This window comes from Apostichopus japonicus, chromosome 3, assembly GCF_037975245.1.
Source record: "Apostichopus japonicus isolate 1M-3 chromosome 3, ASM3797524v1, whole genome shotgun sequence".
NCBI classification, from domain to species: Eukaryota; Metazoa; Echinodermata; class Holothuroidea; order Aspidochirotida; family Stichopodidae; genus Apostichopus; species Apostichopus japonicus.
Window position 1 is genome coordinate 22764084 of NC_092563.1, and position 27798 is coordinate 22791881.

The following is a 27798-nucleotide window of genomic DNA, read 5'->3' on the forward strand; positions in this document are numbered from 1 at the left end:
TTTCTTGTAAGAAAGTCATTTTTTCGCAAACTATGCCGTCAATTGTCTCCCATTACTTAATTTCAGCAATTTATGCAAGGATACCCCAACGAATGCTTCAAGAAAATCTTACAATCATGCACTGTTTGGCTCGAATGGCCATAGAGTTACACACTTGGAAGTTAAAAACTTTTTCAAAGGCCAATCAAAATCATCATTGGGGGAAACATTGCATGTGCTGCTAAAAAGTGATTTTAACGTGTAAGTGGTAAATATAAGCATGCAGTCTTGCAATATAAATTAATTCATGGGTTGTTTACAGTTTTACCATATAAGTGACTGACGGTCTGCATAGCCTATACCCTGTATATGTAGTAACTTAAGGCTTACTATTATTCTATAGATTGAGTTGGGGTTTAGGTTGATAGCATAATGAACAGGTACCCGGGGAACCAATCAAAATAGGAAATTGGGTACCCAGGAGCAAATATTTGGACTGTTCCCATCACTAAGACGTTTACTGCATATTTTTTTAAACAGACAACTTTGAATATCAGAATGTTCTAAGTTAACAGTTTACCTTTCTCAATGTGATCCCTTATATCTTCTCTTCCGTACTGTCCAAGAAGAATGAGAAAGCTCTGCAGATGAGCTTGATGCCCTTCATGTATATCTTTCCACCAACTCTGCAGCACAGATTCTAACCTGAAGAAGTCCCTATGCTCCTTTTTTGTGCTTGCTCTCCATTTATCCGTCAACTCCAGTTCAGAGATCAATCCATGACAGAGTTTGCTATCAGCAACTATAGCTTGAACTTCGTACACAGAAAATGGATACGGTGGTGGATCTAGGAATGAATAGATAATATATGCATGCAGTTATTTCATAGGACAAACAAGAAAAGACTCACAGATACTTAACAATATACAATACCATTTGCATGACTTAAAGCAAACTTCTCATGTAGTGTGAAACTGTTGCCTAAAAACACTGCATATAAATTTAGATGTGGCTTCACTCAATCTACCACATAGGTATTTTGCTATTTTTATTATCCGGCTATACAAAATCATGCAGTGCATAAGTTTAAGAACTTCATAAAACATGTGGGAGGTGACATAATGTGGAGTTCTGCTTTGAGCCTTAGATTAAATTCAAACAACTATTTACAAATGGAAGCAAAATTTGTTGTTATTGTTGCTAACTTCTCATTCAGAACTCAACAAAAGCATAATAACCTCATCAACACTTCAATAGACTTTTAACTTCTTTTTTTCTAAGCTAAACTGAGTATTTATCAACACAGCAGAATTACTATCTTCCAGAAGGACTTATATATTTGGGAAACAATTGTCAATCTACAGACAGGTTGTAAGCATCAACATATTTGATACTAATACAATTATACACTTCAAAAATGCATTCATTAATATCTCTGGGATAGTAACCGTTTTAATGGATTCATAGAGAAAGGTTCATTTTGACCTAATGATTTGCAGATTTCTTTCAATTTGTCATCTAATCCACCATTTTCTGAAATTTCCAATCATGCAAATAATCAAAACACAAACTAATTTTGAAACATTTCAGAGAAATTCATCAATGAAGATCACAATTGCTCAAGACCCTCACCTAATCTGTCAACATATTGTTGCTATTGAGAATAAACAGATAAAGAATGTCAGGAATAGTCCAAACATCAGCTCTCCATGTGGTGGTTTCTACCTGATTAAACCTTGTAAAAGATTTGAAAGATCGCATTATTTTAGAACATGATTATGTAGTTTGAAAGGGCATTTATAGACATATGCTACCTTATCAATACTGTTGCATGACAATTATAAAATATATGAACAGATAAGCCTCAATGCTACAGTCATACGAGGCATTACTAATACTTACCTGTTATTAACTTTACGTTGGTAATTCTGGTGGGCCACGTTTTTTTTGGATCACTAGTACACCTCTCTTCCTCACCGATGCTAGTTCCTGAGGGTATTCTGTGATCATCCTGAATGGTATCTGTTGGCATGGAAGACATCTCTACTGATTCTAATTTATACTGACTGGATATTTTGCCTTTCTTCTGCCATACCTTAATTCTCCCTCCTTTTCACACTGACCATCATCTGTTAACTGATGTTTTGTCGCTGGACAAAATGGGATACAATATCCTTCAGAAGTAAAACTAGTATAGTATCAAGACTGTTGCGTTACAGCTTTCAAAAAAATTTACCAAAATATTAACAAAACATGAAAGGGGATACAATATCCTTCAGAAGCATGCAACAGATAGTTTGTAAGCATCAACATATCATATACTAAAACAATTACACCTTTTAAATGCATTCATTGATATCTCTAGGATAGTTACCTTTCTAGTGGATTCATAGAGAAAGTTTTAATGATCAAAATGGACTTATGATATGCAGATTTCTGTCAATCCCCCATCCCTCATATCCAATCATGCAAATAATCAGTAGTCGAAATTCTCTGAATTTTATTTTATGTGTTACAGTAAGCACTACTTGCCATCTTTTGTTAGTTTTTCCTTCTTAGTAAATGTTTGCATTTCTGTCAGGAACCGTGAGTCAGGTTTACATCTGCTTAGAGGTAAAATCAACCCCTTGCCATACTGACAGTTGAAACATCTTGTGCCACTAAAAGTTCCGTCAGTTCCTCCAACATCAAGATAGTCATCCTTTGAATAAACCAGAGGGAAATCCCTCACAGTGGTTTCTTGCCTTTAAATACATTACATATACAGCATAAAGAGTAGTTTTCAAGCTAACACTGGCTGAAGTTCATACTGCAGATGGGGAGCAGTATAAATCTAAACAGACTCAATGCTTATAAGGTTTGATGACTGGGAATCTTGTGAAGATACCACAATGATGAAAGAAAGACAGAGGGACATTGTTTGTTGTTGTTAGTTGATTTTGCATGCTCACTCTATTAACAAAGACCTGAATTTGCATTTGTTATAGCTAACTTGATGAGATCCATTGATATTGTGAAATTTGGACCTCTACTGACCTGAAATGACCTATGACCTCCATCAAAATATTAGGGTTCTTATACTGGTTGTAAGAAAAACACATGCCAACCTATCATGGGATATCATTTTTACAAGTTTTGTGCTTGCGTGTGAAATTTGATAACCCAAAACAATATGGTTCTTGTAGTCATAGGGAAGCCACATTCAAAATATGAGAGCAAATCAAGTTTCCTATCTGGAGATATCGTGTTACAAGAATTTCAATTTTTGAGCCCTTGTGACCTTAAATGAACTCTGACTTACACCAAACGCTATATAAGGCTATCATACCATGCATTCATGAAATCCTATGATGTTCAGGTTCTGGAGATACAGTGATTTTGAGATTTTCACATATTGCCTGATCCTCACTTCAAATGATCTTTGCCTTCCACCTAAACAATAGGGTTCTTGTACTCTTATGGGGAAGATATGACTAAGGAAGCCATATGCCAAATATGAGAACTGCAGATGCACATGTTAGATATGTTGAGATATCGAGTTTACAAGCAAGGGCGTGACATACACACACATATCCATGCGCTGGCACACACACCAACTGAAATGAATTGGTTACTTGCCTGCCTACAACAAGTAACCAATCAAGCAAAGCATGTAGCATTATGGCAAAACAACAGAATTAAACACCTAGCACAAAGACACATTGCACACAGGTAAACACTTGCTAACACGTGCAGTTTACACGTCGAAACGTTTAAATGAACGAAACTCATTTTAAACGTTTAGAAATATTTTCTAATTGTTTGAAAGTTTGAGTAAGGAAATGATCATCACTTGAGGAAAAAACTCCACAGCTTCTTCTGAAAGGAACCAAAATTTCTTCCAATCCTACAGATCATTGAATATGCTGGTTGTCAGACTGATCAGGTGCATATTCTCTAAGACCTTAGCGGTTAACTTATACACCCATTTTAATTTTCTTATGAGGGGGGGGGCGGTGGGGAGGTCACCCATGGTTAGGTGATTGAAAGCCAGTATTTGAGGGAGGAGTAAACATTTGTCCCATTTGTGCATATGTGTTATTTTGTTTCAAATTTTTGCAACTTGGTAGGAAGGGGCCTCATGATGGGAAATTCTTTCTTGCAGACTTCCAGAACAGAGGTTAAGGGCCAAATGTCAATAAATACCTCAGATCTGACTTACCAGTTCCACACCAGCAAGTATGCCATGTCCATCTATTCCATTGATTTCACCAATCCATGCAATGACACCTGATAAAGTCTGTTCACCATAATTGACCTCCACCAAGGAATCCAAGGTTAAGTCTGGATAAGGGGGTTCTTCAGGTGGTACACCACCAACTGCCCCTCCCGGTCGGTTTGTTACCTCTGGAGGGTCAATACAAGACCCATCTAAAGGAACATGACATATAATACTTGTGACATCCACTTTTAAATATAATATAAAACTATGGAATGCATTTGTCATACAAAACATGTATAATATTATGATTTGTGTGCAGAGTATTAGAACATGTTAAGACAACTTTTGGCAACACTGAACGCTGAAAATGAAAACTGAAATTTTGCAACTCTGTAGACGTTAGCCAAATGTATTCGAAATTAATGATGATATCAACTTAAGAATATTCAGTGTGTGTAAAAGGATTGTCATACATGTGTAAATACATTTGTACTACTTTTGATGTTATTCGCATATTTTGAAATCCATAAATCTTACAAACTTTAGTAGTAAATACTCATTCGAAAAAAAAAGACTTCTCTTGGTTGAATAATTTCATGCAAGTGAGCAGATGCTAAGTTTAAATTCATTTAATACTTGATAGAAAATGTAATGTCAGTCAGAGAATGGGTAGCTTTATTATTATGTCTGCTTATATCACAAACAAATACACGGCAGCAAACTTTAAATGTAAAAATGATGTAATACCTGAAAGTTCAGCTAATGCTTCTCTGTGTTCATACATTTTAAGCAGCTTTTGCAAATTTTCAAAGGTTTCCAACTCTCCAAACCGTTTCGATTGCTTTTTCTTCCAAGCAACTATGACAGCTAAAAGATGATCTCCTTTGACACTATCAGGTTTATAATGATTAAGGTCTTCATGGTTCAATGTTAACATATCCATTAATTGTTGCCGATTCAGACAGAGTTTTTCTGCCACTTTCTGCATGTTCATCCTGGTGAGTCTTTTAGACTCAGGAGTTGCTGATATAGTGAGAATGAATAAAAAAGAGCCACAATTAATTGTATACTCCAAGAGAATATGATACATCAAGTTCTATCCTGATGGACTGGTACTTTCATTTGCAGTGCACGAGATGAGAAATAGTGTAAAAAGACTAGAAATTATTATAATGTGATGTAGCTCAATCTGTCATCACTCGAACCATAATAAGATCATCCAGCTCACATTCTTACTTGTAATCAAAACAAAGATACAAAGAGGAAAAGAAGGTTTAACATGGAAGGAAGAAGTTTTGCAATAAATCACTACTAAGGATATATATAACTAACTCTGACACAGTATTAAATGATTGGTATCTTTATAAAACTGCTCTGGTACTTACATAAGGAAAATAATCAAAATATATGGGTAGTTTGTGAAACATTCTTCAAAACAATGTACACAGAGAAAGGTGCTATGGATCTCCTATGAACATGAGGGATTCGGAGTGCACACTTCTCCACATTATTGCTTGTATTCTTTTAAATATCACAACCATGACCACCATCAACTAATTGAACCAATAGAATAAAAACATTGTTCATAAATACAAGTTCAAAATATCAGCTCATTACTCCACCTCATAAAGATGGGAATGTGTTCTTGAGACAACAAGAGGAAACAGCAAATCCGTCAACAACAAAAGACATTGCAGACTTGTTGTGGATTGATATGATGGTTTCTACAAATTTAAATTGCTCAAGTCTTTGATATTTATTCAAGTTCAGTATACCAGTTGAGTGAAATGTTTCAGAGAACCCTGTCCCACACTTTGATACATAGTTTATGATCATTTAACATTAGTAATGGGACAATATCATATCTAGACAATTGGATATATTTACCACCTGCTGAATCGTATGATACCATTTAAGCTTGCACGGTTTCGGGGAAAACTTACAACCGGTTTTTCTCCAGCAATAAAACCGAATCTGGCTCAAAAAACGTTTTTTCCCCTCCCGAATTGCATTGAAAACATCCAAATCTCTGACGTAGGTATCATGATCGCTAAGATGCGTATTTATGAAGCTTTACCAACAGCTGTTCAAGTCTAGTTAATTCGCAGTAAAGGGTAAAAAATAAGCCAAATAAAATCAAGAAATGTTACTGCCTTCATGACTCTCTCTTTAAACAAGCAAGTTAAACAGTAAGCAACCGACAGAGCAAACCCTTCCTTAGTTTAACAGAACTTCTTAGACGATTGTAAGTAAATATTTACTTGTACTGTCATTATCAGAGAAGTTTTCTAGCTGACAAGACCATCGGGTGATCAAGATGACCGTGGGTTTTTTTTCTGAACAGGAACTTGAACTTCGTGAAGTACAGTAACAGAAGACAAAACGATACGGGTACGTGATGTTAAAACTTTAAGAAAACATTTGACCAACACATTTCTTCTCGACATTTTTACTTCAGTTAATTTAACATGGGTAATAAAAAGAGAGTCATGAAGACAGTAACATTTCTTGAATTTATTATCCTTATTTTTTACCCTTTACTGCGAACGAAGTAGACTTAGACTGAAACATACGCATCTTAGTGATCGCGACACCTCCATCAGAGATTTTGATGTTTTCAATGAAATTCGGGAGGAAAAAAAAAACGGTTTTTGAGCCAGATTTGGTTTTTTGCTAGAAAGCAGCCGGTTTTGGATTTTCATGAAACTGTACAAGCTTACGTTCAGGCTTCAATGTTTTTCTTTACAGTAATCATTCAATTCAATGACAGCGTCTTAGCACAACCGAAACCCCTAAAGATTTTACCAGATAATTTGTTACATCGGAAAGCTCAGACAAGCAAACTTGGTCTGCTCTCCTCAAATTTCAATGAAATAGGTCAATGTTGGTGTGCAGGTCATGTGACAATGACCCCATCAAAATTTACCACTTTCGTTGACACCGTTGTAAGTTTCGTTTACCTTAACGATTTCCAGGAGAACATTGAGACATAGACAAACATGTTGAAGCTCTTTCTTTTTGATTTTGTATCATGTATCTAGAAGCAGTAGACAGGCTTCTCATACTCAATAAATGGAAAGTAAGTTACAATACTAGAATTATAAACTCCATCAGAACTTTTTCTTTCTCCTGTAATATTTGGGAGGTTTGATTTAAACAGCCATAACCCAACAGAATGAGGGAATAATTTATAGATAATAAAGTTTGTGTTTTTGTCTATTGATCACAATCCAGACTATAACTTGGATCTTACTATTCAATGCACACTATTTGTATGAATAATGGATAATAATTGTACAAATTAGTTCACAAAAAATACATTTTCCTGCCTTAAAGCAGCATTTTGCGTTTGGTCACCGTTATCTACTTTTTTGACATGTCCATCAAGTTTTTTGACATATACTGTATCAATCAAAAAACAGCAAACTAAGATATTAGCCAAGTTTTTCCCTGCCAACAACGTTAATTGGCGAGTAATTAAAGATATTTGCAGATAATGAGAAGAGTGTCCACGAAAAATTCTACATTTAAAACTAAACGCATACAGTTCCCCCAAACCCACTAGTTTGAATTCAACCAATCAGAGCCTCATGTTGCAGGTTTAGTATGAGCCGTTGCTAAAAATAGATATAAGACTTTGCGTTGGTACAACCATGGAACTATTACCGAATAGCTCCATGGTACAACCAGGGAGTTGTTATGGAACTCCCTTGTACAACTGCCATATAGACTGTACACAAATAAGGCATGGTGTTGTATTACGTATTGGTCAATGACGTTCGTAGTGTTTAAATATTCATATTATGGGCGAGGTTTATTGGGATCCCAACGGAAAATATCTTGGAGAAAAACAAAGTTGAAAGTTGCAAATTTTTCGACTTTTAAGCCACCATTTTGAAGTATGTATTAAATAGATAAGCTAGTTTTGTATGTCGTTATGGCATAGTGGAGTCAGTGAGGTTGAGAAAAATCATAGAAAAGGACGCAAAATGCTGCTTTAATATCTATCAATCTATAGTTCAGACCTGTCCTGGGCAAAGGTGAATCCAATATGACCGATGGGAAATTAATATACAGTTGCCACAATTACAGTTTGCTGAGGTAGTATAACCTTTCACAATCCACCGTTATGTCTCTCTGAAACAAGAACTACACAATTTGGCTTAATATATTAATATTCAGCAAAAAGCCTTATTTCTATTTAGTATTGTTTGTAAATATAAGAACAACAACAAGTAATGTAAATCATCAATGAAACACACTCAATGAAACACTCTAGTTCCATGAGCTCTTTACCTTGACTAATCTCCTCTATTTCTGTTTGTTTTATTATTTATTTTTTCTTTATATGTCAGTTGAGTTCTTTGACAAGACTTTACAAAATCCACTATCATCTAACTAGAAATGAAAGTTTCCTGAAGCGATCACCATTCAATATGTCATTATCACAAGTGATTGTTCACTGGAGGGTTTGTCACAAAATAAAGGTATAACTACGTTGCATATTCATAAGGCAAAGAACCAAAAACAGTAACTGATGTATTATGTTGTACCAAGGAGATTTGTGTTTCTTATTTCACTTATCAAATCCCAAGAGACATCTTCATCCACAAATAGAAGCATCTTGCAATTTTTAGAGAAAGTTTTGTTTAACAATTGTATTTCTATAGACTTGAAGTTATAGTGTTGCCTACCTTTCTTGGTCTGTTTTAAGTCCCTGACTTCACATACACCATCATCTCTGTTTTGTAGCCATTCTACAAGATCTTCTCGTCTAATGGTAACAAACCCCTCTAGAAGCTTTTCTTTGGTCTTTCTTGGGTCTTCATCTCTATTTGCATTCAACCACTCATTCAACATTTTTAGTGTCATTTCAGCCTGGTTAAGACATCTCATACGTTGTGCAATTTCCCATTTATCATAACCAAAATTGCTGGCGAGCAATGGCCAATCAAAGAGAAGTTTTACAGCTAGTTCCATCACCGTGTAAGGATCCAAACCTGTCAATATACCAATACGATTACATCAAACTTAAACTGTCACTGTAACACAGATAATCAAAGATTTAATTGCTGCATATTGTACTTATCAAAGATTGTCTTAAAGCATATTCTGGTGGCTAAACTTGATGGCTGAATAAATTGCTGACAATTTTTTGAATCTAAATGTGAAAACCACCTCCTCACTATACGTTTTGTATTGCAGATATTTATTTTTAAATTTAGTGATATTTTGGAAATGCATCTGACAACAGCAGAATGGATGATGTTATCAGAGCACTTCATCTGAAAATTTCTCACCATAATATGTCAATAATTTATTCACAAACACAAAGAATATTTCTACAAAAATGATACATTTTTATGAAATTCTCAGTACAGAGAAGTTTGACATCTATGCAAACATTCCAAAAGTTTCAAGGATAAACCAACAAGAAGATTAATAGTGTAAGCAAAGCTTCCAAGGAGCATTCGCCCAGATGACATCACAGACCCCCTACTGTGATTCAGCTTCCTGCAGACTAGTTGAAGGTTTCACCAGTTCGAGTTGGGGCAAGATATTAAGACGGGTTTTTCAACTAGCAGATGAAATATTTTTCTCTTCAATGTTAGTTCACATTGCTTGTCACCAGAGTACCCCAACTAATAGAATACAATTAATCAAACTGAAAAAGAAGAGCAAAGTATGAAAACATAACATAACATATGTATGTGCTCCACTTGAAGAGAATTTGCATGCCTTCTGAGTTACACTGAACTTCATACGATATGTTTGATGCAGAACATATTGTCTACGAATAAACACATAAAAATTGAAGAAAACATACATGTCCATTTTTTAATCAAATATTGATTTGGAATTTTGCCATAGCATCACAAATGTGAAAAACAAACATATTATTTGAAGATGTCGAGTCTAGTTTTCATCCTGAATTTTGTTAAGCTGACAAGCTGCCATCCAGGCAAAAATGACATCAAACCACAAAACACAATTTATGCTCTAGAGAACAGAGTAATCTATTGCAAAATGATACTAAATTCAAAGCATATATGTAATGGAAGCAAAACAGTTATCATAAAAATTAAAGAGGACAGCCCCCCCTCCCTTAAAAAAAATAGGTTACCAATGTAACAAAGGTGATTATATGCAAATTCCATTTAAACTATCAATATACAAATACATGAAGCCAAACCAATTTTAATGCAAATACTTCAAGATTTCACTAAAATCTGGATAAGAAACATGAATGGCAGGAAGGGATCATGGATCCCCTTGTTCACAACACAACACATGGAAACATCAAGAACAAAGGTGTGGATGTCATGAGTACAGGAGTAAGGGTGTCCATTATGCCCATGTTCCTATCTTCCCAAATCACTCAGTTGACTATGTAAAACAGACAAAATGACAACAGTGCAGGCCTAAAATATTAATACATTAATCCATTGTTTAATAGTCCACCCACTTCAATTAATGAGCCTCATATGTTCAATGGGTCACTTCTTACCACAACAGGGAAGAATAGCATTGCCTTTTACTATGTTCAACAATGTGAAAATAACTTTCTTCACCTTATCCCTTAAATTATAGGCACGACAGCATGACAGATAAGGCTACATACCAGACACCCCTTCCCATCCCATCCATTGTTGTTCAAAGATGTGGGGAGGCAAATAGCCAAACTGTTCTCTTTTGTGTATGTTAAAGTCACAATGGCTACACCTGATATATTTGCCAGGCCAGAGTGTTTCCCACAAATAAACCATGTACTTGCAGTTGCCTCATCTTCAAAGCTTTCTACTTCCCACCAAACAAAGAGAGAACACAACAACTTACCATAATACAACTGTCTGGCTTCTCGGTACAAATTACATTGACTCATTGCATGGAAAAGGGTTTCCTTCATATTGACATCATCAGCTCGAATTTGGCGACTCCTCCAAATGTTTAACATTCTGAAGCAATTTTGAGATGAATCTCCCTTTTGCTCCATAATGTAATCAATGTCTTGAGTTTTGACCAAAACTGGTGCAAGTGTTTGCCAATTGTCAGAGAGAAGAGCTGCAGTGCTTTCTAGCTCATGTTGTCTCAGACCTACAATAGATGCAGAAATATCACAGATGTTACAAACAGAAGAATCATGCAATTCCAGCTAGATACTAAATATGATGACAGTGAATCAATAACAGGCGCGTACAGTAGCCAGGAATTTGCCAAGGGAGGGGCGAAACTGTAGATTCGGCATTGCAAACTATCTAAGCGTAGCGCCACCATTGGTTGGCGCGAAGCGTACAAGAAAATTTTTCGCTGAAAATGCCTCCCAGATCGCTGGAAATGGCACTTCCCAGGCCTTGTAAGTTGCATCGTAGCATTTTCTCTTTGGAAAATACTAGCGATATCATAAAAACATTAAAAAAAATTTTTAAAAAATATGCTCAAGGGGGGGTGGCTGCCCCCTTCGCCCCCCCTTGGCTACGCCCCTGATCAATAAGCTGTGGCAACCATATGTTCTGAGATATTTGACTGTACGAATCTAACAACCCATACCTGTCCAATTAGGAAAAAAGGTGTTCTGGCTACCGAGTATTAATTATAAAGATACAAAAGATAATAATCATAAATAATAGTAATACAAGTTATCAAGCTCAACATACAAAAAAGTTCCTAAGCCCTGTACAAAGAAATTATGAACCAATAAACACAAAACACAAGTAGGACAGAGAAGACTGAAAACTTAATTAAATAAATAAGTTCATATTTGAAAGTAGTTAATGAAGGTGTGCTGAGAATATTGAAAGGCAAAGTATTCCAAAGACAGATGAATGCAGAGTCAAAAGTAAATACAGCTTGTTACAGTTTTTTTGTGTCATGACTAATGCTTCAAACTTGCAAAAAGCATGTCAGTTTTACCCCTTTTAGAATCCAATGATCATACCTGTGCCATTATGATGGCATGTGTATATGTATGCATAATAAAACTGCAAGTAAACATGATTCTCATGAAGGTAAACTGTATTAATGAAACCTTCACTTGGTATATGTGGATGCCTTATATTAAGAAAATACAATCCTATGGATTCCAGTTAAAGTCAAGGTCATCTGTGGTCAGCAATGTTAAAATTGATTGCAAATATGGGGAAGTTACAAGGATGAAACTTATAATTAGAATATACAGTATGGTTTGTACCATATTGCTAGGAATCCTATTGTTTTTAGTCACGGTACAAAGGTGACACCTTTAAACACACTATTCCATTCCCATTAAAGGTCAAAACATACCCTCAAGAGGTAAAAGTTGATATATAATGCCCGATTCCTTTAACATTCAGCTATACTGGTTTTGCAATATATGCATTAAAATAGAAAATACACATATCAATTCCTTAGCGCCATTCCTTGTGCGGCACGCGAACTGAGTTCGACCGTCGCAGTTTTAGGCCTATGACTTTACCATATAGACCATTTTCCTACAGCCATAGCGTGAAAAGTTAATACCGAAAAAACTTAGTTCAAACGGCACTAAACAGAGAAATGTGTTGTCTCTAAAGTTCTGTTATTTTCTTAACAATACAGTTCAAAATTCCACCGGACTTCGGTGATTTACGATGCAAGGTTAATAAATATCGAACTCAAAACCCTCATTGAAAACACACAGTAAATACTGAAGAAAATCACCATTTGATAGCCGTACTTTGTTTGCGTAACCATCCTCTTGAATATTCATTGACAAATTTAGTTCAAATGGTTTTGGAAAGGATTTTTTCTTAACTTTACATTGATGTTAAATTCATTTTCATTGATCACTGTCTTCAATCGGACCAAGTACAATCCAATCGAATGTCTTCTAAGAAAAATGCAAGTTTCGCTTTCTTCGGTGGGCACGCCGTTACGTAATATGTGTATCCTGTACTCTGCAATAGGGTACAGCTACGCAATGCACAGTGTTCACCTACATCGCCACAGCCGAGTTTCGCTTTCAAAACGTCATATTTTATTGAACTTAATATTATTTCAAAGAAAATGACCGTGGAATATGCATCATAAATATTGAAGCAAGTAAGTACCAATTAATTTATCTAATGCAATCCTATAATTATAGAAACACCGTTTTAGACCCCCCCCCTGATGAATGGAATAGTCCAAACAACTTGTCCGCACAGAGCCACAGGATTTTCGGTCAAGGTGATGAGTCATACGCGTTGGTCAGTAGGAGGGCTATTTTGAAGAATGTTTAGTGTGCATTTTAGAAAGAAAGGAATTGATATGCAGCAATGTGATTTAATGGTTTAATATGGCAACGGGCTTGGATTCTAAGGATTGCCAGATCATTATGCTGTGTACTTGACTTCTTGGGCAAGACACTTTATAATCTACATTGCCTCTCTTCACCCAGGAACTGCCACATAACTATGTGAATATTGCATGTGCCTGAAGAGATGTGTGAACATCTTAACTTTTTCATTTTAATCAGTGCAAAGTAATACAAACATTATTATCGTGTCCAAATTGTTTCCATCAATACAATATTTAACCGCATAAGGAGTGCACACTTGGGAGAAGGCTTGTAAAAATAGTTGTTAACTCGAAGCTGTAAATTATACATTAAAAGAGATTTATTATAAACACATGATGGGTTGATGCGTTAGTCAGCATGTTCTGCAATGATCTCAGAATCATTTTAATATAGAATTCTATATAATTACAGTATCTCAGAGCCCTAATATCATACACATTTCTTACTGCAACATAAAAAAGTTACACACATGTTGCTGGCTTAGAAATTGTTAATATGCATGACAAATCCACCTAGAAAAGCATGTGCCTACACTAGCATTATCTATAGTGTTTATTATCAGTAGTATTTTAGACATGGGTCTGATAACTATGAGATTAATACTTTATATAGGGTGACTACCACTCAACCCACTACTCCATTTCTCTAGAAGCATCCATCCCCATTTCTTACAATGGAATGCAAGAGAAATCACTAAGCCTGGAACTTCATATTCTGTTCATTAATAAATTAAGACATGCTTAGTATTCTTGTGTAGGAAATGATATTAAAATTCACATTTAGCAAAATCCAGTGAAGAAAGTAATATTCAAATTTCTGGCAGAACAACTTTCACTTTAGTTTCAGAGACAGTATTATTTATCATAATTTATATGACAATCCTGGTTGATGTCATGATTCATTACAGGTATTGCAACAAAAGTGACTTTACATTGTTACATATTGCTTCTGAATTTGAATCATTGTCACAAGAAGCTCCTTAAGTGGGCAAGGAAGAGAAATTAAGTTTAATAGATCACTCAGAAGAGACCTTTGAAATAAAGTAGATTGTTGAATTACCATTATGAATTATTCTATTGAGGTTTCCACTTTTTTATCTTGTAGGTTAAACTTATAGTTACATCCATGATGGACCAATTTGAGACAAAAAAAAGAGTTGCAATAAACATAGAATACATACGATGAAAGAAAAGAGAAAGAACATAGATTACGATATGCAGTAGGGTAGTGTCACATAAACTCTAATTAGCAGTTTGTCTTATTCACATATAGCATGTGACATTAACTTTACAAGAGCAAGCAAATAGCTTACCTTTATATAGTTCTTTTTCTGCAACATGTCCAAGGCCAATGTCATACAATACAGAGACAAGCATCTCAATTTTGTTTGCATCAAAAGATTGAAGCATACTCCAGTATGAGAACATTCGATAGATTCTTTCAGGGAGGTGTTTGAATGTTTCCCTAAAGGCATCCAGACGCACGTCAGAAATCAACAGCTTTTCACCAAGTAATCTGCATTGTTTCGATTCAATTTGATGGCCTATTCGACGTAAAACAAGTTCATTTAAACCTGGAAAGGGCAAAATAAAAGTTAAAAACATTAAAGTAAAGAAATTACACATTTGTTTTCATTCAAAGACTGGAACTAGAGGAGCCTGGGAGTAACAGTCCTCTTTTGACCTCAAATGAACTTTGATCTTCACCAGTTTAATCCATTTTCTTGTACTCAGCACAGGGATGTGCACACACTGCACAGCAAGTATGAACTTCAAGCAAGATATGCAAGTGAAAACTCTTTGGTATCTTAATCGTCACGCATACTACTCTGATTACGCAAGGGAACACTATTATACTTTTACAAGGCATATACTGGAATATATGGAACAAATGAGCCTATGATATTCAAATATATTACACAACCTAAGGATTATGCAGCAGAAGACATTGCCTTACCTACTGAATATTGATGAGGTACTTCCTAATAGGGCAAGAAGGAACTACTGTATGTATACACTCTCCTACAGGAAATCTTCCAACTATGTTTGAAGCAGTTCGTCCAAGCTGATTGAAAGGAAGGTTTTGCATTGCAATTTTTTTTAGTACATTTGACCTTTGGATCTATGACCTTTGACCTCAGTGACCATGGTAACCAGACATTTGGAGAGTATTTGACATTCCGAGCTAGAAATATCTGACACAAACTTGCACTGAAGTTACACCTTTGATCCATGACCTTGTGACCTCAGCTACTATGGTAACCACAACTATTGACAGTGCATGACCTACCCTTAATACATGTGAGTATTGGTCAATGCTTCCCCTTGGATTCATGACAAAAAGCAAATGTTTTGCATAATTTGACCTTCAACTGCAGATCTAATTGATTATGACTACATTGAAACTGATTTGCATGACCGAAATTATGTCATAGAGATTGTTTGAAACATACCCTGCTCAATTTCATCAGCAAGAGTGTCACGACCAATGGCACGACAGGCTCTTAGAAGTTGACCCAGCTTGTTGCATCCTTTCTCATTTGTGTTCCAAATGTCAAAGACAGTCCTAAGACAGTCATAGGGATTCATATCCTGTGTTAGCTTTCCAGTGAGTTCATGTTGCTGTACACCAAGCTCAGCAGCAAACAGTTTCCTGTAGACTGTTGCTGACAGTATCACAGTATTCAGAACAGTCTCATCAAAGCAACCACGGTCAGGAACTGCAAAGGGAGAGAAAAGTTTCTCTAAGGTGTTAAATTTACCTTTTGGCCGTACACACTTGGAAGTTACAAAACTTTTTCATAGGCCAATCAAAACCATCATTGGGGAAAAACATTGCATGTGTTGATTAAAAAGTAATTTTAACATGTAAGTAGTAAATATAAATATGCAGTCTTGCCATATATAATAGTTCATGGGTTGTATACAGTTTTACCATAAGTGACTGACAGCCTGCATAGCCTATATTCAGTAACTTTAGGTTTATGTATGCTATTATTGTATAGATTGATTGCATAATGAACAGGTACCTGGGGGACCTACCAAAATAGGCAATTGGGTACCAGGGAGCACATTTTTGGACTGTTCCCATCACTACAAGGTTTACAGCATTGTTTTAAACAGGTAACTTTGAATATCAGAATATTCTATGTTAATAGTTTACCTTTCTCAATGTGATCCCTTATATCTTCTCTTCCATACTGTCCAAGAAGAATGAGAAAGCTCTGCAGATGAGCTTGATGCCCTTCATGTATATCCTTCCACCAACTCTGAAGCACAGATTCTAACCTGAAGAAGTCTTTATGCTCCTTTTTCGCACTTGTTCTCCATTTATTTGTCAATTCCAGTTCAGTGATCAATCCCTGACAGAGTTTGCTATCAGCAACTATAGCTTGAACCTCGTACACAGAAAATGGAAACGGTGGTGGATCTAGGAATGAATAAATAATAAATGCAAGCAGTTACTCCATAGGTCAAACAAGAAAAGACTCACAGCTATTTAACAATATACAATACCATTTGCATGACTTAAAGCAAACTTCTCATGTAGTGTGAAACTGTTGCCTAATAACACTTGCATATAGATATAGATGTGGCTTTTCTCAATCTATCCCATAGGTATTTTGCTATTTGTATTTATCTGGCCATACAGACTCATGCAGTGCACAAGTTTAATAACTTCATAAAGCATGTGGGAGGTTACATAATGGGAAAACAAATGTGGAACTGACGTGAGCCTTAAATTAAAATTCAAACAATTACTTACATATGGAAGCAAAATTTGTTGTTACTGTTGCTAACTTCTCATTCAGAACTCAACAAAAGCATAATGACCTCATCAACACTTCAATAGACACTTCAACTTCTTTTCTCAAAGCTAAACTGAGTTTTTTTCAACACAGCACTACCAATAAAGTATGCTTATAATAAAAGACAATTCATTCTTTTTAAGCCAAGAGGAATTTCTACATCACACATGGCTTAACAGAAGGACTTATTTATTTTGGAAACAATTGCCAATCTACACTAATCTTCTAAAGTCGAAAAATGGAATTTCTGATAAAAAAAAAATAGGCTGGCTGACAGAGGTTTAATTTTGAATAACTAGTTCAAGTGTTGCAGCATTTAGAAAATTTACCAAATATTTGTTTTTAAAACATCTGAGGAAATACACTATCTTTCAGAAGTTTGCAAGAGAAAGTTTGTAAGCATCAACGTATTATATAATAATACAATGAAACCTTTAAAATGCATTTATTGATATCTCTGGTATTGTTATGATTTGAATGGATTCATAGAAACAGTTTTAGTGATTTAATGGACCAATGATATGCAATTTTTTTCCATCTGTCATCTCATCTGCCATATTCTGAAATTTCCAATCATGCAAATAATCAAAGCACAAAAGAATTTTGAAAATTTGTACAGAATTTTCATCAATAAAGATCAAAGTAGCTCAAGACCCTCTTCTAATCTGTCAACAGATTGTAGCTTTTGAGGTAAACAGATAAAGGATGTCAGAAATAGCCCACAAATCAGCTCTCCATGTGGTAGTTTGTAACAGATTAAACCTTGTAAAAGATTTGAAAGATCACAATATATTAAAAATATATTATGTAGTTTAATAGGGCATATATAAACAAATGCTACCTTATCAATACTGCTGCATGACAATCATAAAATATATGAATATATATGAATATAAGCCTCAATGCAAACAGTCATATAAGGCACCAGTAATACTAACCTGCTCTTGCGATATAGCTGGTAAATCTGGTGGTCCACATTTTTTTGGTATCACTAGTACACCTCTCTTCGTTGCTGACGTTAGTTCCTGAGGGTATTCTGTGATCAGACCCTGATGGCATGGAAGGCATCTCTACTGATCCTGGTTTATGCTGATTTGGTTTTTTGCCTTTCTTATGCCATACCTTATATTCTTCCTCCTTTTCACACTGACCATCATCTGCTAACTGATGTTTTGTCTCTGATACTGCTTTTTGAGCACTACCTGGATAGGTTTTCCAATCACTACTTCCTATAACAATAGTAGATAAAACAAAATTATTGTGGAATCATACAAAGCACATAAAACTACTTGAATTGGCTTGATGAAAAAATGGTTTTGTTGTAAATGAAATATGTGCAAAATATATGAAAATCTCCCTTGCCAAAATTACAATCAAACTTACACAGAAACAACATAAACTACTAATGTAGCAAAATTTATTGTTATTGTTGCTAATTTCTGATACAGAACTCAACAAAAGCATAATAACCTCATAAAAACTTCAATAGAATAGTAACTTCTTGTCTCTAATCTAAACTGAGTATTTATCAACACAGCAGTACCAATATAGTATGCTAATAATAATAGACAATTCGTTCATTATAAACCAAGAGGAATTACTACCTTCCACAGAAGGACTTATTAATTTCAGAAACAATTGCAAACCTACATTGATCTTCTGAAGTCTAAAAATGGAGTTCCAAAAATGATAAAATAGGCTTGCTGACAGAGTTTTAATTTTGAATAACTAGTTCTAGTATCAAGACTTACAACTTTTGGAAAATTTACCAAAATATTAAAAAAACATGAAAGGGGATACACTATCCTTTATTGCAGACAGTTTGTAAGAATCAATGTTTTATATCCTAATACAATCCTAATTACACCTTCTAAATGCATTCATTGATATCTCTGGGATAGTTACCTTTTAAATGGATTCATAGAGAAATGTTTAGTTATCTAAATGTACCCATTATATGCAGATTTCTCTCAATCCCTCATCCCTCATTTCCAATCATGCAAATGATCAAAACACAAAAGAATTTTGACAAAATTGTCATCAATGAAGATCAAATAGCTCAAGACCCTCATATAATCTGTCAACAGATTGTAGCTCTATTCAGGTAAACAGATAAAGGATGTCAGAAATAGCCCACAAATCAGCTCTCCATGTGGTAGTTTGTAACAGATTAAACCTTGTAAAAGATCTGAAAGATCACATTATTTTAAAATATTGATTAGTAGTTTTAAGGCATATATAAACAAATGCTACCTTATAAATACTATTGCAGGACAATCATAAACTATATGAATAGCTAAGCCTCTATGCTACAGTCATACGAGGCATTACTAATACTTACCTGTTATTAACTTTACGTTGGTAATTCTGGTGGGCCACGTTTTTTTTGGATCACTAGTACACCTCTCTTCCTTCCTGATGTTAGTTCCTGAGGGTATTCTGTGATCAGACCCTGATGGCATGGAAGGCATCTCTACTGATCCTGGTTTATGCTGAATTGATATTTTGCCTTTCTTGTGCCATTTCTTAAATCCTTCCTCCTTTTCACACTGACCATCATCTGCTAACTGATGGTTTGTCTCTGATACTGCCTTTTGAGCACTACCTGGATTGGATTCATACAAAGCACATAAAACTACTCGAATTGGCTTGATGAAAATATGGTTTTGTTGTAAATGAAATGTTCAAAATATATGAAAATCTCCCTTTCCAAAATTACAATAAAACTATTACACAGAAACAACACAAACTATGAATGTTTCATAACCTCAAATTTGTCAAACTCATGAAGTGGGCAATGAAATTTAGGTGCCTTCACCGTGACTGCTCATTGTGGAATTCAAAATGTGAGGTAAGAAAAGGAGGGCAATCCTCAGAGTTTCATCTCTCATTCCAAACACCACATTCATGAACAATTGTTTATGGGTTGTGTAAAAGAATGTTTAAAATACACACCATTCATGAACTCCCTACTGTAGAAAACAGCATACATGTTTTATATCTTGAGCTCTGCCTTCAGTTACCATTTTAAATTTTGCATTGTATAATGCTTAAAACGGATGCATTCCTATTCAACACTTGTCCTTGTATTCATAGCAAAAAGTCACTTTTCACTTCATTCAACTTTTGACCTGTTAGTATACAAATGTATCAGTGAGTGAAGCCAAATTCTCAGACAGACACTCGGCAAGTGTGCATCAAATGCTTGATTGAATTGATTAATTTGTGATGAACTTTCAATGACATACCATCAGTAACTATTGCAAACAACTTGTGAAGCTGGTTTTGTCAGAGAAATATCCAGTATCCGTTTCTTAAATATTCTGTGCTATTGCCATTCTAAGTATGATCCAACTTGGTCTTGAAGAGCATTTGTCATGTTGGCTAAGAACTATTACTTTGTCATGGGAGCAACTCCAGAGCAGTGCTGACACCTTGTATAAGTTAGTCAGGCAGAGACATCAATGGATAGCAGCATTTTAGCATAAAACAGTTGTGGAGTCTCTTCAATAAGGTCAACATTGCAATGAAGTGCTGTTTGACATATCTATTTGTAAACAATGCATACAAACTTTCATAATTTCCAAAATTTTTGGACATGTACTTAAAGCACATAAGTCTGCAAAGTTTAAGCAATTTGTAACTACCTCGATTTTTTATGTCACTGCAGTGCAGCTACAATAGTAAGAAGGCAAAACGTACAATGTTTGCCTGTCAGAAAGTGTATGATTTTTTTAACAGGTTAAAATTTCCTTCATTAATAATTGCATTTATATCACATGGTTACTGGAGTGTGGTATCTTTCTAACCTTTGCTTAAAGGTTGGTTGGCGAGAGAAGTCTCAGAAGATGTACCGTCACTCGGCTTCTTGTTTGATGGCCCAGTAGATAAAGAGGAATTTTCATGGTGGAGAGGTTTATAATGTAAGGTTTCTACATCATTTCTATCAACCCATGCTGTCTGCCTGGAGTAGTTTGTGAATACTTTCTTGCCATTCAAAACACCATGCCATGGTTTGAGTACTTCTCCTTCTGCACGATCCTACAACAAAAGATCGATGAATGTTAACAGTGATATTAGATGAGAGAGGGAGGGAGTAATGGTGCATAAAACATGTAGTCAAGCATACAGTTTATTAAATGTACAGTTATGAATTAAAAGGTCAGTAAACCTGCGTCCGATTAGCATTGTGGTTAGACAAAGGCGTTGTTATTGTTTTCATAAGATTTCATTCCATGAACTCTTCCAAATGGGACCAAGTTCTGACATCATCAGGATTGATTATTTACTACACAATAGCTCCCAGCTCATAAACAGCTCCCAGTGTGTACTACATTGTCAAACCTGTAGTAGCTTACTTCTATTAGTCCCGTAGGCTGGACTAAGTACTGACAATCAAACTGGACCGATTTTACATGTTATTGCTGGGGACAGGGAATCTTGAGAATTTCAAGATTACAGTTATGTTAGGAGCCTTGACCACTTTTGCATATTGTCATATTTGTACAGTGTGGTTAAATGTTGAAAATTTGTCTAAGTTGTCATGTTCAATGGGATCATGGCGGCTTACTGAAACTTGACACTGCCGGTAAAATACCCTTCTGACTATCTTGACTACAATTTTTATCGCTTAGCAGAAGAATGATGACTTTGTTAAAACACAGTAACCAGTTGCATCAACAAGGGGAATGGGCATGGGGGATATTTGTCCACAATCATGATGCTTTCAACCTTCCCCAAATGGCTGTGGTAAACTAAACCTGAAAAATTCTCCCACATATATGTATAAATTTCTTTTATTTGGGTATTTATCAGGCAACAAAATTATACTTAACTCCCCTAGCCCACTAAATTTTCCTGTTATGTACACTTTATACAGGTACATTTTACCACTTTCAAGTTTTCCCCCCTAACTGCTTCCTTCCCTCACTTGCCTTCCTTCACTTGCTGTCCCCCCCCCCCCCCACAACTATGGAATTTGTGCTGCCACTGACATATATTAATTTTTAAATGAAATGTAGTCTTTGCCAAACTTCATCAAACTGTAGCCATAACTAGAAAGTGCAGTGTACTCTGCAGAAACGGTCACCAGAAGAATTGTGTTAAACTTTAACCCATGGCAATGTTCCATATTTTGAAATGAAAGGTGTGACACACAAGCATATGTGAATACGATATGGTTGTCGTACAGTTCAGGGTAATGAATGTAAAATGTGATTTTAAGACCATCACAGAAGATGGCTTGTCAAAAATCCAAATTATAGGCACTTTGTTTAAGGCAATCTTAGCAGCCAGCTGTGTGATCAGTGGGTCTGCTTGAATAGTTTGAAAAACTAATGTTGAACATTTCACTTATCACCCTATCCTCCCTTTTTGCTCCTGCAGAGCCATTTCTCAGTATGTTTTCTTGATGAACACATTTTGCAAGTTAAAATATGATAGAAGCAAACAAAAAATTGCATTCAAAAGTGCTTTTCATCCATGTGTTAGTGTTACGAAGATAAAAAGGATACCCTCCAACAAACAGGATTATCTCCATTATTTAGCTGCAGAGTCACTGGACAGTAATTTTGAATGTGCGATTCTGCTCTTAAATGATCAGTAAACCCAACCATCACGGAGGCCTTTGTTTCTTTCAATTGGAAGATATCTATCTTTATTTTATCTTCTTAGTACAGAAACATTAAATCTACAATATCTCATCATAAAAGAAACAAGGTTAATCTAGCTGTTCAACTAAAGAATCTGTAGTAATTGGCAAATGATGATGATTATTATTATTAACTTTTGACAGAAGGGTAAAACTCGGATAGCATGAGTGCTAATCTCCCCGAGGCTCTTAAAAGTAAAACAGGTATAAATAATTAGCAAAAACTTAAGAAATAAAGAACAACAGAATTAAAAGATGGAGGAAAAGTAGATGATGGCTGGGTTCAATTCTTAACATTTTGTGGTGATTCTACTTACTGTCTTCATTCTGCATTTATCACTTCCCCATCTACCTAAGCTACAGGACAGGAAACATTTTAGCACTGCGCCCTCTATGTCCTTTATACTGGCATAGCCCACTTTCTCCTCATAAAGCTACCTTGCCGAAAGCTCAAAAGGAAGGGGTGGGCCAGGAACAAGATTACCAGATTACCTTAGCGATTCCTTGCCTTACAAGTTATATATGATTGATGGAGCAGGTAAAGAAAATGTGTCCTAAAGTCAAGTGGCAGAACATCAGAAAAGAATTCCAGACAACTTGACCATTGCAAAGGTTTTTCCTAAGTACTGCAAGATGATGACAGATAACAGTCATTGGTGGAAGTGGAAAAGCTTTTCTGCCTCTTAAAAGAGCAAAATCCCAATTCTATGACAGTAAGTGACACAGAAAAGCCAATCATCAAAAAAGGGGTGCTCAAAATTAGACAATGATGTGAGGGTCACTTTAGAGGAAAGTGTTGAATCTGTCATGTTTCCTTTGATTTCATTTGGCACTTTAGACTGAATGCTCCCAGGCTTCCAGCTTTTATGGGTGATGAATGTTTCTCCTAAAATATAGAACTGGGATTTGCTGTGGTTTCAGAAATGGTGACCAATTTGACCGATTTTTCAAGTAACCCCAAATGTGAAGTGTTACAGCTTTCTAGCTGATGTAAAATATGAAATTGCCAAAGAATACAGCATTCCCAACTCCTCCTCAACACAGGTTGACAAGAAAACCATTGTGACCTGTGCAAGGTTGTGGAGGAAGGTATTAAAATATGTCAGACTTGTTGTACCTAATGCAGGTACAAGTACAACTTATGTGAAAACAATCATCTAACTACAAGTTGCCCTTATTATGTAGGGTAAATTATGTTACTTTCCATTTTTACCACTAACTACCTCAAATGACTTTTCACCACAGCATATCCAAAAACGTGGTTGTGTACTCAATAAGTTTATTCCTATAAATTGCAACTTTCCAATTTGAGCTTGAGAGCTTACAAAGTTTTCAGTTTGTATTGGATAATAGTCTTCCCTATGCAAATGCTAATGTTCTTTTTTAATTATGTTAATATGGTTTGATGAATGACACAGTGTTTCCTTTTGAAAACTTTAACTATGTTGTTTGTAATTATCCATCTTGCAACTAAAAATAACCTTAGGCACAAAATTAATTTTGAAATTCTGTAGCCTACTTTAAAAAACATTGTTATCCATCCAGGTGCTATTTACTACTCACTTGTCTAGAAAAATTACCCTATTAATGTTGAAACACCAAGTAATGTGGTTACACCTTCATGTCATAAAGTTCATTTTTTCAGCAACATATTGTGTATGGAGATTCTTGTAATCTCAAATAATATGTTTTAAATGCATTTAAAAGTTTTGGAGGACAATTGGTAGTAGCTGACATATCCATGAATGTTCTTGTATGAATAAAGAGAAAAGAACATGATTTGCTTTGATGTGTAGGTAATTTCCTGCTGTGAGGTCAGACATCCTAAGATTCATTGTTAGATGAGTTGTCAACTAATATTACCAATTGTAGCACGACCAAAACACTGTCTATAGTTCCTTGTGTCCCTATCACATGCAGTAATATCAGGAATGGAGGAGTAACGTAAAATGTCTAAAGCAGGTGAGTGTTGGGGATATTTACTTCACTGCTCTCTTCAAATCTCAATACTCCTGCAAGATGGCACCTACTCATTCTGCCTAGCATCATATTAAACAAAAGTCACCTCAGATGCCGCGCTCTGTCTTTCAAAAAATATGTGACAGGAGTCGTAGGATCTTTTGATGCTTCTGTCGTCATAATATCCTCCATTGAGACATTGGCAAACATCATGCAATCCTAAACATCATGTGCATAAGCTGAGGATCCTCGAATACAGCCCCCTTGCCTGTTGATATACAACACCACAATTGTGTTGTCAACCACTGCCCCCACCCCCCCCCCCCCTTCAATTAACTGGCTTTAGGTATATAACCCTCATTCCTGACAACCCATAGCTCTAACAGATTGATGTGGTGAACATTCTACTCGTTTAAACTTTGCCTGGTGTTGCCAATGGTACCCCACAGAAAATAATCGTTCTCTGGTCACTGATGTTAGGAGTCAAGATGGAGTGAACTACCAATGAAAGTAATGGTCCATTTATTCTATCTACTAGAAATATGATTCAATATTGTGCATACAACAGCCCCTACCTATTATTCTGCTGGGCAATACAGTTATTCTACTCTACTGCAGAAGCTTCATGTTCTTGAAAGGTTACATTACAAAGAGCTGAGCCTCTGTTTCTCATAGTAATACTTCTCTTTGTTCAACAACCTCAATATTTATGAAATCAATTGTGACTTAAATTGCAGTCTTAATGTTGCAATTTTTCATCATGGGGCTCTACTAAAGTGAGCTCAATGTCTTTTTTCTTTTATTTTGTACGCAGCTGCAACGATACATAAAACAACTCTCTTAAGCAGTCTAAAATGTGTGAATTCCATATTGCATCTGCATGCAAATTATAAGTTTCAAGTTCTAAAAGCTACAACTCTTTCAAGGATAACCTGTAGTCTTTGCCTACCATTGCAAACTTTGTATACTGTCCCTATACTTTTTCCCCCTTTCCCAACATCGAATTGACTTCATGTTTCAGATGTAACAAGGACACCAACTAGAATACAAGTGAATAAAATCATATTTTTGCCTTCAATGCTGAATATCATTATTGTTCATCTTCAAGGTTGCAGTTAACAAAATGTGGGCCAAAACGGTCCCTATATATCAGTCTCTACAAATTCGAGCCCAAAGGATGTGTCCCAAAATGCATTTGAGGTAGAAATATAATTTGGGCCACCCGGCACAAAAATGGGCCCATAATCTTTTGGGGCCTAGATGGTTCCTAAAACATTAGACCCACATGTACAGAACTATTAACCATCAACTGTGTGCCAAGTTTGGCCATATTCCGACATATGGTTGTGCAGTTATTGCAAAATTCATAAAGATAATGTGGGCCCAAATGGTCCCAAACATATTAAGCCCCACAAATTTGGGCCGAAGGAATGTGTCCAAAAATGCATTTGGGATCACCCGGTGCAAAAATGGGCCCAAGAGTACCAACAAATTAGGCCTACATGTACAGTACCAGCTATTAACCAACAACTCTAGGTCTGTATAAATTATTGAACAAGATGTGAGCTGGAGTTGGATTAATCTGCTTCATGTCATGGGGAAGGGGTGGTGGGTGTGAGGCAATCGCAAGCTGCAGTACCTTGCACAGGCGCGTAGCCAAGGTGGGGCGAAGGGGGCGGCCGCCCCCCCCCTTGAGCATATTTTTTACAAATTTTTTAAAGGTTTTTATGATATCGCTAGTATTTTCAAAAGAGAAAATGCTAAGATGCAACTTACAAGGCATGGGAAGTGCCATTTCTGGCGATCTGGGAGGCATTTACAGCCAAAATTTTCTTGTACGCTTCGCGCCAACCATGGTGGCGCTACGCTTAGATAGTTTGCAATGCGTAATCTACAGTTTCGCCCCTCCCTTGGCAAATTCCTGGCTACGCGCCTGACCTTGGATACTGTGTAATGAAGGATCATGCCTACAGTAGTTTCATTTCATACAACCCAGAAGGAGGCAGGGAATTGACTTCACAAGAAATTCAGCTTTCATATAAGTGTAGAATAACAGACAACTAACTAGGAAATTTTAGAGAATTGGAAAGAGCAGAGAAATTGCCATTGGATTTGTACCATTGACCTCTTGATATCAGGCCCATGCAGTGTTCTAACAACTGAGCTATCCAGCCCTTAGTTGGTTGTGATCCCTATTTCTAGATATATCTAGATATAAATTTATTTTCTCTTTGCCTTTGTCTAAAAGATTTCTGTTATTTATATTTGTTTCATTCTTAACTTTGTTTCACTTCAACTCATACTTTATTCCTTAAATGAATCTAAGGATAAAAATAAGGTTGGAGGGACAGAAAAAATAATTGCAGCAGACCTATGTAAGATAGTTTATATATTGAGTGCAATTACTTACCACATTGACTGCAAGATAGTTGTCCATCACAAAGACTACTTTTCCTTTTGCCCATTTTTTACGTGAAGTGCAACTAGTAAGCATGACATGCACCAAGACATCATCACCAGCCATAATGTATGGTGGCTTTAAAACAGAATCTTTCACTCCTACATCTGCATCATCATCCATTGTGTACTCTCCAGATGTTTTCTGGTCCCTCCTGGTCCTTGGCTTTGAATCATACTTTTTGGTCTGAGGTAGCTGAATCTTGTTAACTGCAACCAGGACACCAATTCTTCCTTCTCTGCACCAGGTGTAATTTACACCCACAGAATCATCCAAGTTACACTGAAGGAATATCCAGAAGAGGAATAGTAACAATGCACAACTACTTTTTATATTCCATTTAATAAATAATATTCTCATTTAACATTAACAAGTAAACAGTTGCTCTTTACAGGCTTAATCACTCAAAGAGGAATACTGTAACCTTTGCAAGATAAGTCACAGTAAC

The 27798-nt window shown here is 35.8% G+C and overlaps 1 protein-coding gene across 7 annotated transcripts in view; it reads right to left on the reverse strand.

Annotated features, from left to right (window-relative positions):
• Nucleotides 1–27798, reverse strand: part of LOC139965464 (uncharacterized) — a 72546-nt gene that overhangs the window by 35229 nt on the left and 9519 nt on the right. For 4 of the 7 annotated variants that reach the window (XM_071967828.1, XM_071967832.1, XM_071967827.1 and 1 more), the window contains exons 4-17: nucleotides 27303–27632; nucleotides 21093–21324; nucleotides 19625–19918; nucleotides 18222–18512; nucleotides 16638–16904; nucleotides 15928–16194; nucleotides 14788–15048; nucleotides 11018–11275; nucleotides 8875–9180; nucleotides 4928–5203; nucleotides 4181–4389; nucleotides 2512–2680; nucleotides 1882–2001; nucleotides 560–826 (exon numbers count right to left, since the gene is read on the reverse strand). In XM_071967828.1, coding sequence (XP_071823929.1) covers nucleotides 560–826; nucleotides 1882–2001; nucleotides 2512–2680; nucleotides 4181–4389; nucleotides 4928–5203; nucleotides 8875–9180; nucleotides 11018–11275; nucleotides 14788–15048; nucleotides 15928–16194; nucleotides 16638–16904; nucleotides 18222–18512; nucleotides 19625–19918; nucleotides 21093–21324; nucleotides 27303–27632 — 3547 coding nt within the window. The remainder of the gene's footprint in view (nucleotides 1–559; nucleotides 827–1881; nucleotides 2002–2511; nucleotides 2681–4180; nucleotides 4390–4927; nucleotides 5204–8874; nucleotides 9181–11017; nucleotides 11276–14787; nucleotides 15049–15927; nucleotides 16195–16637; nucleotides 16905–18221; nucleotides 18513–19624; nucleotides 19919–21092; nucleotides 21325–27302; nucleotides 27633–27798) is intronic. The other 3 variants (XM_071967831.1, XM_071967830.1, XM_071967829.1) reach the window with 3 other exon arrangements.